The sequence below is a fragment of the Falco rusticolus genome, chromosome 3 (assembly GCF_015220075.1).
Source record: "Falco rusticolus isolate bFalRus1 chromosome 3, bFalRus1.pri, whole genome shotgun sequence".
Lineage (NCBI taxonomy): Eukaryota > Metazoa > Chordata > Aves > Falconiformes > Falconidae > Falco > Falco rusticolus.
Genome location: NC_051189.1, coordinates 114,601,251 through 114,613,976, shown reverse-complemented (window position 1 = coordinate 114,613,976; position 12,726 = coordinate 114,601,251). Strand labels below are relative to the sequence as shown.

At 61.7% G+C, this 12,726-nt stretch overlaps 2 protein-coding genes and 1 long non-coding RNA gene across 9 annotated transcripts; 2 read left to right on the top strand and 1 right to left on the bottom strand.

Annotated features, from left to right (window-relative positions):
- The first annotated feature begins 273 nt into the window (after positions 1–273).
- On the top strand, positions 274–1,658 carry TRNP1 (TMF1 regulated nuclear protein 1). Its single transcript, XM_037380069.1, has one exon. The coding sequence runs from the start codon at positions 1,152–1,154 to the stop codon at positions 1,656–1,658; it is 507 nt and encodes a 168-aa protein (XP_037235966.1). The 5' UTR covers positions 274–1,151.
- A 9-nt stretch (positions 1,659–1,667) lies between these two features.
- Positions 1,668–3,884, top strand: LOC119145235. The gene is made up of 2 exons (XR_005103360.1): positions 1,668–3,186; positions 3,418–3,884. It is a non-coding gene; the product is annotated as an uncharacterized LOC119145235 (long non-coding RNA).
- Positions 2,481–9,685, bottom strand: LOC119145234. 7 transcript variants are annotated; one of them, XR_005103355.1, is made up of 4 exons: positions 7,578–9,685; positions 5,179–5,550; positions 4,767–4,963; positions 2,481–3,907 (listed from the first exon to the last, which is right to left on the bottom strand). XR_005103355.1 is itself a non-coding variant. In XM_037381516.1 (3 exons), exons 1-3 carry the CDS (start codon positions 5,861–5,863, stop codon positions 3,760–3,762), a joined length of 921 nt encoding a protein of 306 aa, XP_037237413.1. In that variant the 5' UTR covers positions 5,864–6,361; the 3' UTR covers positions 2,481–3,759. The 7 variants fall into 7 exon arrangements, 1 of the variants encoding a protein (XP_037237413.1); XR_005103354.1 differs by having other exon boundaries at positions 4,767–5,550; XR_005103357.1 differs by having other exon boundaries at positions 2,481–3,841; positions 4,767–5,550.
- Positions 9,686–12,726: the final 3,041 nt, after the last annotated feature.

Genomic DNA, 12,726 nt, shown 5'->3' with positions numbered 1-12,726 from the left:
CTTTCCCATTGATCCCCCCCCCTCCAGTTCTGCATTTCGCAGGGACCCCCCCAGAAGGGAGAATGGTTTTTCTGCACCGCAAACTACTAACGCCACCAGGCCAGTGCCATGCTAGGACATACCCAGACCAGTGCTGTGCCATACTGGGCTATACAGAGGCTGCTACCATGCCGGTGCCATACCAAGTCTGGGGCCGGTGCTGTACTGTGCATAGTGAGCCCAGGGCTGTGTTGGTGCCGGTGCCATGGTGTACTGTGCCGTACTGAGCCCAGGGCTGCGTTGGTGCCGGTGCCATGGTGTACCACCCCAGGGCCATCCTGTACCATACTGAGCCCTGGGCCATGTTGGTGCCAGTGCCATGCTGTACCATTCCATACCAAGCCCGGGGCCATGTTGGTGCCAGTATCGGTGCCATGCCATACTGGGCCTACTGAGCATGGGCCTGTGATGGTGCTGGTAACTGTACCGAGCCATACCCAGCCTGGTGTCATACTGGGCCAATACCAAGCCCAAGCACCCCCTGAATGCCAGTATCATACCAAGCCATACTGAGCCTGGCGTTGTACTGGGCCGTACGGAAGCTGAGCATCCCCCAGTGCCGGTGTCACCTTGGACCATACCGAACATCCCCAGGTGCTGGTGTCACCCCGGGCCATACTGAGCCTGAGCATCCCCCGGTGCCGATGCCACCCCCACCCCAGGCCATACCAAGCCTGAGCATCCCCCCAGTGCTGGTGTCACCCCGGGCCATACTGAGCCTGAGCATCCCCCGGTGCCGATGCCACCCCCACCCCAGGCCATACCAAGCCCGAGCATCCCCCCAGTGCTGGTGTCACCCCGGGCCATACCGAGCCCGAGCATCCCCTAGTGCCGGTGTCACCTCGGGCCATACCGAGCCCGAGCATCCCCGGGTGCCGGTGTCACCTCGGGCCATACCGAGCATCCCCGGGTGCCGGTGTCACCCCAGGCCATACGGAGCCCGACCGCCCCCCCAGCGCTGTACCGCACCGCCTCGGGGTCGCGCCCCCGCCCCGGGCCGGTGCCGCTGCCGCTGCGGAGCCGCCCCCGGCGGGGCCGAGCCGCCCGCAGCCAGCGCCGCCCCCGGGTATATATAGCGGCCGCGGCGCTGCCCCGCTCCCGTTCCCGTTCCCATGGCGGCGGCGGCGGCAGCTCCGGGCCCGGCTGCCTGCAGCGAGCAGCGCCCCGATCGCGGCGGCCCCAGCAGCAGCAGCACGGGCAGCACCGGCAGCAGCACCGGCGGCGGCGGCGGCGGCAGCGGCAGCCCCGGGTCGGTGGAGCTGGCGGCGGCGCGGCGGCGGCTGGTGGCGGCGGAGGGGCGGCGGCGGGCGGCGGCGGAGCTGGAGGGCCGCGTCCGGCAGGTGCACTGCGCCCTGCGGCACGCCGAGCTGCGCCTGGCCGCCCGCGCCGAGGCCCTGGGCCGGCTGGGGGCCGGCGTGGCCCAGGCGCAGCTGGCGCTGGCGGCGCAGAGCCAACGGCTGCAGAAGGGGCTGCGCCGCCGCCCCCGCCCCCGCCCCGCCGCCCTGCTGGCGGCCGCGCGCGCCCTGCGCAGCTGCGTGCCCTGGGCCCCCGGCCGCGCGCGCGCCCCCGCCGCGACCCCCGCCCGCCGCCTGCCCGCCGCGCCGCGCAGCCCCGCCTAGGGACGGGGGGCACGGGAGGGGGGGCTGGAGGGCGGGAGGGGTCGGGGCCATCTGGGGGACCCCGTGGTGGGGGGCGCCCAGCAGGGTCTGGGGTCTGTTTGAGGGTCCCGGGGAGCCCGATGAGTCGGGGACCGGTGGTCCTGGGGGCATCTGCAGGGGGTGGGGGGTCTGGCAGACCCTGCAGGACCTGGGGGGCCCCATCGTGGGGGGTGCCCAGCAGGGTCTGGGGTCCGTTTGAGGGTCCTGGGGAGTCTGATGAGTCGGGGACCGGTGGGGTTGGGGGTCCCAGCGGGATCTGCAGGGGGTGAGGGGTCTGGCAGACCCTGCAGGATCTGGGGGGCGCCCAGCAGGGTCTGGGCTCCTTTAGAGGGTCCTGGGGAGTCCGATGAGTTGGAGACCAGTGGGTCTGGGGGTCCCGGGAGGATCCTGCAGGGAGTGAGGGCTCTGGGGGACCCTGCAGGATCTGGGGGACCCCATGAGGGGGTGGGGGGGGGTGGGGCAGCAGGGTCTGGGCTCCTTTAGAGGGTCCTGGGGAGCCTGGTAAGTCAGGGACCGGTGGGTTTGGGGGTCCCGGGGGGATTCTACAGGGTGTGAGGGGTCTGGGGGAACCCAGCAGGGTCTGGGGAATCTGATGGGCTGGGACCTGGCAGGTTTTGGGGTCCCAGGGGAATCCTGCAGGGTCTGGGGGACCCTATGGTGTGGGGACACCCAGCAGGGTCTGGGTGCCTCAGTGCTGGCCTGAAGGGGCTGGTGGGGGAACACCCCATGGGGTCTGGGGTGTTTGGGGTTCCTTAGGAGACCCTGTCAGATTGGGGCGCTCCAGGGGACCCAGCAGGGTCTGGAGACCTTGGGGTGCCCTGAGGAATCTGGGGGGGGTGTGTGTGCTTGAAGGACCCTGCAGGGTCGGGGCTCCAGGGGTGTGCAGTGAGCTGGTGGACCGGGTGGGGGGACCCAGCAGGGTCTGGGAACCCCTATAGGGTTGGGAGACCCTGTGGAATCTGGGGTGCACAGAGCCCCCCGGCAGGGTCTGGGGTCCCTGTGGGATCTTGCCAAATCTGGGGGTGTTTGGAATCTGCTGTCAGCACCCCCAGCCCACTCTGGGGTCACCCCCGGGCCAGTGGCAGCAGCTTCAGGGCAGCCACTGTGGGGCAGGGCCCCTTGGCTGCCCGAGCCCCGCTGCCCCCCAGGGTGGGGGGTCCCAGAGACCCTGGGCCAACAGGACAGTGGTGGGACTGTGCCTCATGCTGGGGCTCGGGTGCAGCCTTCACATGCCCCTGTGCCAGCCTCGGGGGGGGGGGGGGGGGGAGGGGGGGGGCGGAACGAGCAGGCTCGGTGTCACCCCACTGCCACCCCCTGGATGGCGATTTTGGCTCGGGACTGTGCACCCCCGCGGGGGCAGAGAGCAGAAGAGGACTGGTCCTCACCGGAGCGCCGCACACCGGAGCACCGCACCATCTGCCTCCCACCGAGCTGGATTTTGGGGACTGCTTTGATGATTGATGGAGCGGGTGACACTCGAAGCCTCCCGGTGCTTCTAGCAAGAGGCTTTGCCCCCCATCCTCCTCCGCCAATGTCACCCTGCAGCAAAGCCTGTCGCTGTGCACTCCGGAGAAGGCATGAGGAGGTGAAGGTGGGCTCAGGACAAAGCACCCCTCTCTGGGCAGAAGGGTTGTGCTGTCCCCTGGCACCGCTGTCCCCACCAGCCCTGAGCCGGCCTCGGGATGGAGGGCTCGGACCCGACAGCATCACCTCTTCCCAGCCAGGAGCTGCAGCGGTTCAGCCGGCAAAGCCCCTCACCAGCCTGCTCCTCCACCGGCCACGGCCACCAGCGTCCGCCATCCTCCGGGCCACCAGCGTCCGCCATCCCCCGGGCCACCAGTGTCCTTCAGCCAAGCCACCGACACAGGGTCTTGCTTTGCCGTGCCAAGCTTTCGCAGTGGCTTTCCCTGGAGGCTGCATGAATCCCTCCTTCCTGCCGGAAAACCATAACTCACCCCCCTTATTTATTTTTAATTTAAAAAAAAAAAAAACCAAACACCTCACACCCACTTGATTTGGGCTGGGGGGTGGGGGGGTTCACTGACTCATGAATGTGCTGCGACTACCTTGGTGTGAGACAGCAGGTCTGTTGTGTAATCCTCGCTTCTCGCCTCTGCGCCGGCTGGTGCTGCTGCCTGTGCTGCCTGCACACGAGCAGAAGTAAACTTTGATATATTTTATTCATTACACGCGGTGTCCTTAAGTGCTGGCTGAAATATAACCAAGAGGGTGATTAGAATGGGGATTAGCAAATAAGCCCTGGTAATGGCATGTAATTAATACCAGAGTGGATTGCTCTGATTATTGACTTCTTCCCTCCTCCAAATGTGTGGGGATGTGGAAGATGCGTTGGGAACTGCCGGTAGCGGAGTGTCCCTGTGGGTGTCTGGGGTCTGCCAGGCACCACAGCTGGATGGACACACACACACACATGTACAGACATGGTCTATCCTGAAAAATTTGTACAAGGTCACAAAGAAGGCACAACTTGCACGTGAGTGCCTGCAGAAAATGGGTGGCGGAGAAATATTTGAGCTACCAGCGTGACTTTACTAAGGTCATGTGCTGGGGAGGGTTGGAACTTTCTCCTATTAATCCTTGTTTTCAAACAATTATTTTTGGGTTTGTGTTACTCGGTGTGGAGCTCACAGATGCTCTGATGCTCCCTACCTCCTTGATGTTCCCTAATTTCTGCCCTTTCACTAAATTGCTGCCTGCTGGATTTTTTTTCCATGCGTGCACAGCCGTAATCCCAACCAGGAGGTGATTCCCCAAGCCGGGTGAGGAGTTTGCTACTAATAGCAGCTTACAGGTCTCAGCCAGGAGAAGGGACACGTTATCTCTCCCAAGCTTTCAATTAATAGTATGAAATGCACAGCTTGGGCTTAAATCCCTTGCTTTTTTCCCCTCCCTGGTGATTATTTGCAAATCAGCTTTTGACCTGATTAGAGCAGAACCTACTTAAAGGAACTGCAGGGAAAGACCTTAAAAAAAAAATATGAATCAACTTCATTAAACCAGTAAGACCAAAATCACGGAAAATCCTTTGATGCAGTGGTTCCTCCCTACCCTTTGGTCTCGGCGAGCTTACAGTCTTGTCACACTTTGTGTTTCTGCAGTATCTTTAGCTGGAACACCACATCCATTCCAATTCACAAGCTTATTCCCATTTTCCTACCAGATGGAGGAGGCTGATGTGGTCAGCGAGGCCAGGAGGGTCGGTGGAAGGGCAAGGAGGAGATCCCAGGTCTCCTCACAGCTCCATCCTGCAAAAAAGTGCACCTTTAGCTGAAATAAGGATACCTGCCCACTCTGGAATATGGTACTTGGGATCTCAAGGGGTGGGGAAAGGCAGTTAGGGTCGCCCCATCTCCCAGGGTGGTGTGTGGGGAGGGCAGTCATGGACACATCTGGGACCTGGGTTTCAGAGTGGAGGAGTAACAGCAGCTCCCCAGGCTGCTGCTGCAGTGAGAAGTGGTACCTTTCCACGAAAAAGAGTAAAAAGACAATAAAAGCTGGTGCCAGAGTCCCGTTACATGGTGGCTGCTCATGGCTGGGATGACGCCCTCGTGGGATTGCATCTGCTGCATGGGAGCAGCCATTGCCTCCTGCATCCGGATGAGTCCCTGGGCCGCGGTTTTGGGCAACGTCTCCGCAGGTAAAGCACCATCCAGTGACTCCTGCAGCAGCTCCTGCAAGATGCTCCCGCTCCCCAGCCTGCCAGGGCTCTCCGAAGCTGCTGCAGCGAGCCCAGTCCCCAAGTTCCAGGCTGCCAACACGGCTGTGCTGGTACCCACGCATCCAGGTGGCTCTCTGGGTGGACAAGCTGGTCCAGCCACCAGCCAGGAGCCCCCTGCAATGCCAGGTGGGCATCCTGGGTTAGCTTGGTGGGTGACCTGGCCCCATGCCCCCCTCCACACCCCGTACAGCACAGGAGCCCTGTGCCACCCCCAGCCGATGCTGTCACGGGACTGCTCGTGCGTGCTGGAGACAGCAGCAAAGTCTTGCTGGAGGGTCCTGGGCCTGTTTGGGGGCGGATTTGGGGGGAAAACCCACATCACCTCCTGTGTAAGGTCAGAGGGAAAACGGAGCAGAAGCCGGATCCTCTGGTGCCTGCTGTTGGGAGCATCCCTGCATCCCCTGCCCAGGAGCACGGGGCTTTGCATAACCCCGCTCGCCTTCCTGCCCCCCTGCCAGCAACAGCGTTACATAAATGGCACTGACACTTGTTGGTTTTATGAGATTATTTTGGTACAGACTTTCTGGGAAAAAATAAAACTAATGTGGCGTGTTAAAACCTAAACCCAGCTTCTCTCCTTTCCACCGATAATTCCTTTTGGGCTCGTTGCTATTGAGTGTGTTGGTGTGCAGCGGGTGCCAGGGAGGGTACCAGGGGTGCAGGCACCGATGGTCCCCAGGGCTGAAATGCCTCTGAGGGGCTGGCGTGAGAGGGATGGAGGGGGGACACAGAGGGGCCGGGCGAGAGGGATGGAGTAGGGGGACACAGAGGGGCCGGGCGAGAAAGATGGAGTGGGGGGACACAGAGGGACAGGGCAAGAGGGACGGCGGGGGGGACACACACAGAGGCAGGGCGAGAGGGATGGGGGGGTGACAGGGACAGAGCGAGAGGGATGGGGACACACACAGGGACAGGGCAAGAGGGACGGGGGGGGACACACAGGCATGGAAAGGGGGACAGAGGGGGGACACAGGCAGGGCAAGAGGGATGAGGTGAGAGCGATGGGAGGGGGGAAAGGGACGGGGCGAGAGCGATGGGAGGGGGTACAGGGACACCCCCGAAGCTCCCCGGGCCAGCTCGCAGGGCGCGGGTGGCCGCCGGCGCGCGCAGCCGCTCCCTGACGCAGCCGCAAGGGGGCGCTGCAGGAAGCGCCTTCGGCGGCGGCTGCCCGGGCGGCTGGGGCGCGGAGCCCGGCCCGGGTGTCCCCCGCGGGGTGCCCAGCCAAGCCTGGCCTCCCCCCCGGCCTCCCCCCAGCTCTGCTCTGCCCTGCCCTGCAGCACCCCCAGCTCCCCCCAGCATCCCCCCAGCTCTGCTCTCTCCCTCGAGCATCCACCTAACTCTGCCCTCTCCCTGCAGCACCCCCCAGCTCTCCCCACCATCCCCCCAAGCTCTGCCCTCTCTCCCCAGCATCCCCCCCAGCTCTCCCCTCCTCACAGCCCAGGTTTCCCTGCACAGAGCTGTATTAACACTTCGATAACATTTTCTCCAGCCCTCCTCCTTTGTCTTCCTGGGACACCCCGGTCTCCATTTCATGCCCTCCTCCTCCTTCTGCTTTACTCATTTAAGAGGTCATTACAGCCTTAATTAGCCACAGAAGGTGGGAATTGCCCTCCTGGCCCCTGCTCTGCCCCTTCCAGCAGCTGAGCCCAGCCTGGCCCCCTGCCCCCCCGCCTGCTGGTGGGGCTGAGGGTGCCCACCACGCTGGGACTTTGGCCTTTTTCTGTCCTAAGGGCAGAGCAGCCCTGCCTGGGGTGGTGGTGGGGTCTGCAGGGGCTGGGAACACCCCGGGCATGGGCTTGGCTCCTTTTGAGCCCATGGGCATTTCCAGCTTCCCCCAGCATCAGCCCTGGGGCCAGGCACCCTTGTGCTTCTGCCCCTTGTTCAGATGTGCTGAGGAATGCTACTAAATCCCCCCTCTCGGTTCATCCCCCCATGCCTGCCCAGACCCCCCACTGACACTCTGCAACCCCCCTGGGGACAAGGAGTCAGTGTGGGATTTGCAGCTGACCCATCCCTTGGGTGAAGAGCAGCGGAGCTGGGGGATGCTGCCTGGGGCCATTTGGGTGACAAAGGTGGGCACTCCTTGTCCCCACCACCCCATCTCCCCCTGCCCCAGCACCCCCAGCCCGGTGCAGCCTGACCCTATGTCCTCATCCGGGGTCTTGCCCTGGCTCCGTTGGGCTTCCAGGTCTTGGGAGCCTGTTCCCGCTGCCCTGCGCTCGCCTCACTGTGCTAAGTGCCTCTTGGTCCACTTCTCTCTTCCCCGCTAAAGCTCTTTAACTCACTGATCTGGTTAAACCTCAGCAATCAGTTTGTTTTGCCCTGCAAGTTAATGTGCCTAATTCCTGCCCGCCTTCTCCTGATGCCCAGCCTGCAGAGTCCCTGTGCCCAGGCAGCCATGGGCATGGTCACATTGCCTGTCCTGGGTGGTTTTGACCACGGCAGCGCCACGTGGAGTGAGATCCCAGGCAAATCCCTTGGTTGGTCCTGTCTCAGCCCCAGGGAATGAGTGGCAGCGTGTGGCACAGGCAGGATGGTGCCCAGTGTCCCCAGCTCCGCACAGGCAGAAGCAGCCCTGGCAACAAGATGCAGCCAGAGGTGAGCTGGGGATGCTGCAGAGCTGGGTAGCTTTGGACCAGGATGCAAAGCCATGCCATGGGGTCCATGTGAGCCTGATGGGTCCCCCAGCATGAGGCTGACTGGCCACTGTTCTCAGGGTCCTGCCCCATGCGCTCCACTCCCTGGAAGAACTGGGATGAGGCTCGGCTGTGGTGCCCCTCCTTGGCACAGCTGCCCCCATGGTGTCCCCTCCTCCCAGTTTTTCTGCTCTTGGGTGGAGAAGAGCAGCAGAAAGTGGCTTCTTCAGCCTCATCCCCTCCCCACGCCCCTTTTAGATATTTAGGTGTTGAGAAAGGTTTTCTCCAGGTATTTGAACCCTTTCTTAAGGGAATAATTCAAGGGAAACTGGGTAATTAACCCTGCCATTTGTGGGCTTGGGGCTGTGGTTTCTCATGGCCTTTCTCCTTCCAGGAACGCCAGGCTAGAGGAGGCCATTGAGCAACAGCTGGGACTGTCCAAGCGGTGATTTTCCAGGGTTCAAATATCTCTGCCTCCTGCCTCTGTCCCAGGCTTGGCTGAAGTGCCCTGCGAGCCCCCCGTCGCGGAGTGGCGTCTCTATTTTCAGCCCTGGCTGCCCTAATCCGATCACACGCCTCTGCCTGCACCGCAGCCGGCTCCTTCCCAAAGCCCACAGGTGCTTTATGTTACCTGCTCCAGCAGGATCCAGCATCTTCTCCAAGAGCTCTGTTTTCAAAGGAGGGGACTTTTCCTCCTGCTCCTCTCCAGAGCTGATGCCGAGCATCCCAGGACCTGCACAAGCCCCTTCCCTACAGCACCGGGGTTTCCCTACACCCACAGCAGCCAAATCCCGGTGGCAAGCCCTTGGAAGGGTGATGGAGAGAGGGCTGCACCCCAAAATAGCTATACAACATGTACAGCAAAGGGCAAGGTGTGGGCAAGTGGTTTCACCTTGCTCCTCGTCCCATCTCATGAACAGCAGGTCTGGAGGAGGCAGGAATAGGTTCCCCCTGCGACCCCTCATATATATAAAAATAGAGAGACATAAAATGTAATATGTGTATATATCAAAACCAACACCCCACCCTGCAGTAGGGATACACAGAGAGGAGACACCAAGGGAAACACCCCCCCCCACCCTGCCGCGTGTTTCATTTGGCTGTCCCTGCTAATCCTCAGCAATCCGACGTGACGGGAGACCTGTAACCTGATCACAGTTCATTAAGGGGTTTAAAGAGATTAATTGTCAAAAGCACCAGTTATTGCTTGCAGCACACACACACACACACACACACACACACACACGGCCTGTTGCCTCCCCCGGGAGGACCCAGAGGTCCCTGGACTCTGCACGCTGGTGTGCCCACCAGGATCTCCTAAAATTGCAGTGGCATAATCCTCAGTACTAATGATTTTGGGGTTCCCCTTCCAGCAGTGGGGGAGCAGAGGCAGCTCTGGGTTTTCACCTGCGAGATGGTGGCATGTCCCAGTTCCTGCATGTCCTGTGCTGGTGTGTGTCTGCGAAACAGGTGCCATCCTGACCTGGGCATCCATGAGCTGGGGCTTGCACGCTGCTGTGACTCCAGGAGGTGAGGATTTAAGGAAAAAAATGCCCCAAACTTTTCCAGGGCTCTGTTGTTTGCAGGCAGGTTTGTTCAACCAGCAAAACTCATTTGGCAGAGCTAAAACAGGATGGGGTTTTGGGACTTGAGCGATCCCAGCACAGGGGCACACGGTGCTGGTCCTGCTGCCCAGCCTCCTGCGAAGGACTGAGCTCCTGGAGCCCCATGAGTGTGCAACGGCAGAGCCGAGTGGCTTTGCCATGCCACAGGAATAGAGAAGGAAGGAATGAAGGGAGGGAAAGGAAAGGAAAGCAGCCCACAGCCCTCGTTTTTCTTCCCTCTCGCATGCCTGCGGGGTGGTGGACCCACAGACCAGCGAACTCATCCCTATGGGATGCTATGGGATGGCTGGCGCCAGGAATCCCAGCCTCTCCGGATGGAAATAATGCCTGGGCAGGGTGCTGGGCCCACCACCCCATGCGGGACCCCCAAGCACCATGAGGCATGGAGACCCAGCATTATCCCGAGGGTGGATCAGCCCAACGCCTGCCCCGCTGAGCGGCCAGGCTGACGCTGAGGACTATATCGGTCGGTGACAGGCAGGAAAGGAATCCGCCGAGGGAAGCCAAGCGCAGGCTCCTCTCGGCTCTCCCCATCGCCTCGCCTCTTATGGAGAGGAGCAGGAGGGAAGAGGGGCCGGGAGCAGCTCCCGTTATGGAGAAGCCCTGGGAAAGCCCTGGCTCGCACTGGCACCCAGCGGGGCCCCAGCAGCCTCCAGCCTCCCCGGCAGGACAAGCAGGGACAACATGCTTGGGACATGCTGTAATCCATGGGGACAGCCCTGAGACATGGCTTGAAGCTGCTGGACCCCGGTGGGACGGGGGGTCCTGCCCTCGCTGCCGCCAGCTGGAGAGGTGGTTTGCCCCCCGGAGATGGACTAATTGCCCCCAGGTTTTAGGCAGCTGCCAGGTGTGCCAGGAGCTCCCCGTGCAATAAAGCACGCAGGGATTTAAGAACCAGCAGGACCACAGGCAGGGCTGACACCTTTCCATTATAGCTGATGCCTCCTGGAGAGGAGGAGGAGGAGAAGGAGGAGGAAGAGCTTACACCAGGCATTGGTGACTTGGCTGGGAGCAGCCAGGCCATTAACCTGGCCTCATCCCAGGGCTTTCTGTGCTCCTAATACCCAATTAGCACTGACCGCTGACGCTCAGGGGTCAGCCACTCTCTGCCAAGGCACGAGCAAAAGGTCTGGTGGGTGTCAGGGGGTACTCAGTGCCACTGGGGGCCCTGACAGGTTGGGGCCTTTTGCATGGGCTCATTCCCCAGTTCCTGTATTGTTTCCAAGAAAAACTGGGCGGATAGGGAGTGCACCACTCCCAGCACCCGGGCCTGGGAAATGGCTGCGGTGAGGGAGCAGCGTCAGACCTGTGTCATTGCCCCAGCGGTGTCAGGGCAGGAGGGATTTTTTGTCCTCGGCTGCTGTCTGAGGGCTGCCGGATCATCTCACTCCACACGAGATAGGAAAAGATGCTTGGAGGTAGTGCAGCCATAGGGAAAAGTCTCAAGATGTGAAGCCGGGAGAGGCTAAATGGCAGGTGGGAACAACCCAAGGACAGCGTTGCCATGATGGGGGCGAGGGGCTGGGGGCGGTTTGGGGTGGGCTGCATGGCACAGCCGCATCATGGCCAATGGCACCAGCGAGGAAGGGTATCCAGCATCTGATGTGCAATGTCCCACTCTACCACCAGCTTGGTGCTGCCACTGCGCAATGCTGCTCAGCTTCACACGTGGAGGGATCTGGGGGTAGATTTGGGGTCCTTGGGGACCACGGGAGCTTTGAGCATCTTCGGTACAGGTGGCAGGGCAGAGCCCCGGCAAGGCCAGGCACCGGTACAGCCCGGGTCTGCCCTGAATGCCCCTGCCCTGGTGCCCAGCGGGGTTTTCCAGGGCCAGCCAAGAGCGGTGCCCCTTTGCCAGGGTGCAAATTAAAAGCCTCTTTGTGCAAACCTGAAGAGCATAAAGAGGCTCGAAACCTGGGCAGCTCAGCAAAACGACAGGTCAGGGCACGGCTGAACCCCCACAGACACAGCCCCGCTCTCCGGGAACCTCCCCCCCTGGAGCCGGGGAAGCAAATGCTCCTGCTCTTTCCCACGTGTTATTGTGCTGTGCAAATATTTGCTTTGGAAAGCGCTGCCTTGCCCCGAGCCCTGCAGCCAAGGCCAGCCCCGGCAGGGAGGCTGCTTGCACCAGGCACCAGGGATGCATCCTGCTCAAATGCAAATCCATGCTCTTTACTGGAGGGAAACAACTGGCCCGGAGCTGACCCCATGCTCCAGGGATGGAGCATCCAACAGGGACTCAGGACCTTCCTTGGAGCGGGGTGGGGAGATGCTCTCACAGCCCATGGAGCTTGTGGGCTCTGGCAGGGGGACCCTTCTTCTCCAGCCCCTCTCAGTCACCTCCACAGCAGGGAAATCACCCAGGGAAGGGGGCAGTGGGACTGGAGGGGAGGTCAGCACCCCATTCCACAGCATCCGGGGGTGCCAGGAGCATGGGAGACCATGTGGGGTGCTCAGGGGTACAGGGTGTCTGTGCTGGGCTTGGAGCCCCCCAGAATCCTAGAAGATGGGCTGGCAATACACCTGCAGGGGGGATAGCCCTGGGAATCTCTGGGGCGCTGCTTGAAGCTCTTGGAGGGAAATCCCAGCCCTTTCCTGCTGTTTTTCAATGTCCATTTGCTCCTAGAAATGCACTTTTGGCTGGTGGGCAGCAGGAGAGGACTTTGTGGTGGGAGCTGGGCACGGCTGGGGGGGCTTCAGGGCAGGAATTTGGGGCAGGGACCCCTGTGGCGGCAGCGTTCCTGGCTCTGCCTGCGCTCCCCAGCCCTGGCCTCCGCTGCCGGGAGCCCAGCAGCCCTCTGTCTGGGACACTGGCCTTTGTTTCAGAGAATAAAGTTAGCGCTGTTACTCAGCCTGTCGCTATTCCAGCAATTCCTGCCTCCACTTTCACTCGGCAGCGGGGAAGCATTCCTGCCTGGGGGCTGCCAAGAAAAATACGCACCGGAGGGACTGGGACAGGGACTGGCAGCACCATGGTGGCAGGGATGGCTGTGGGACCGCGGCTCCCCCGGGATGGGCATCTCACCCTG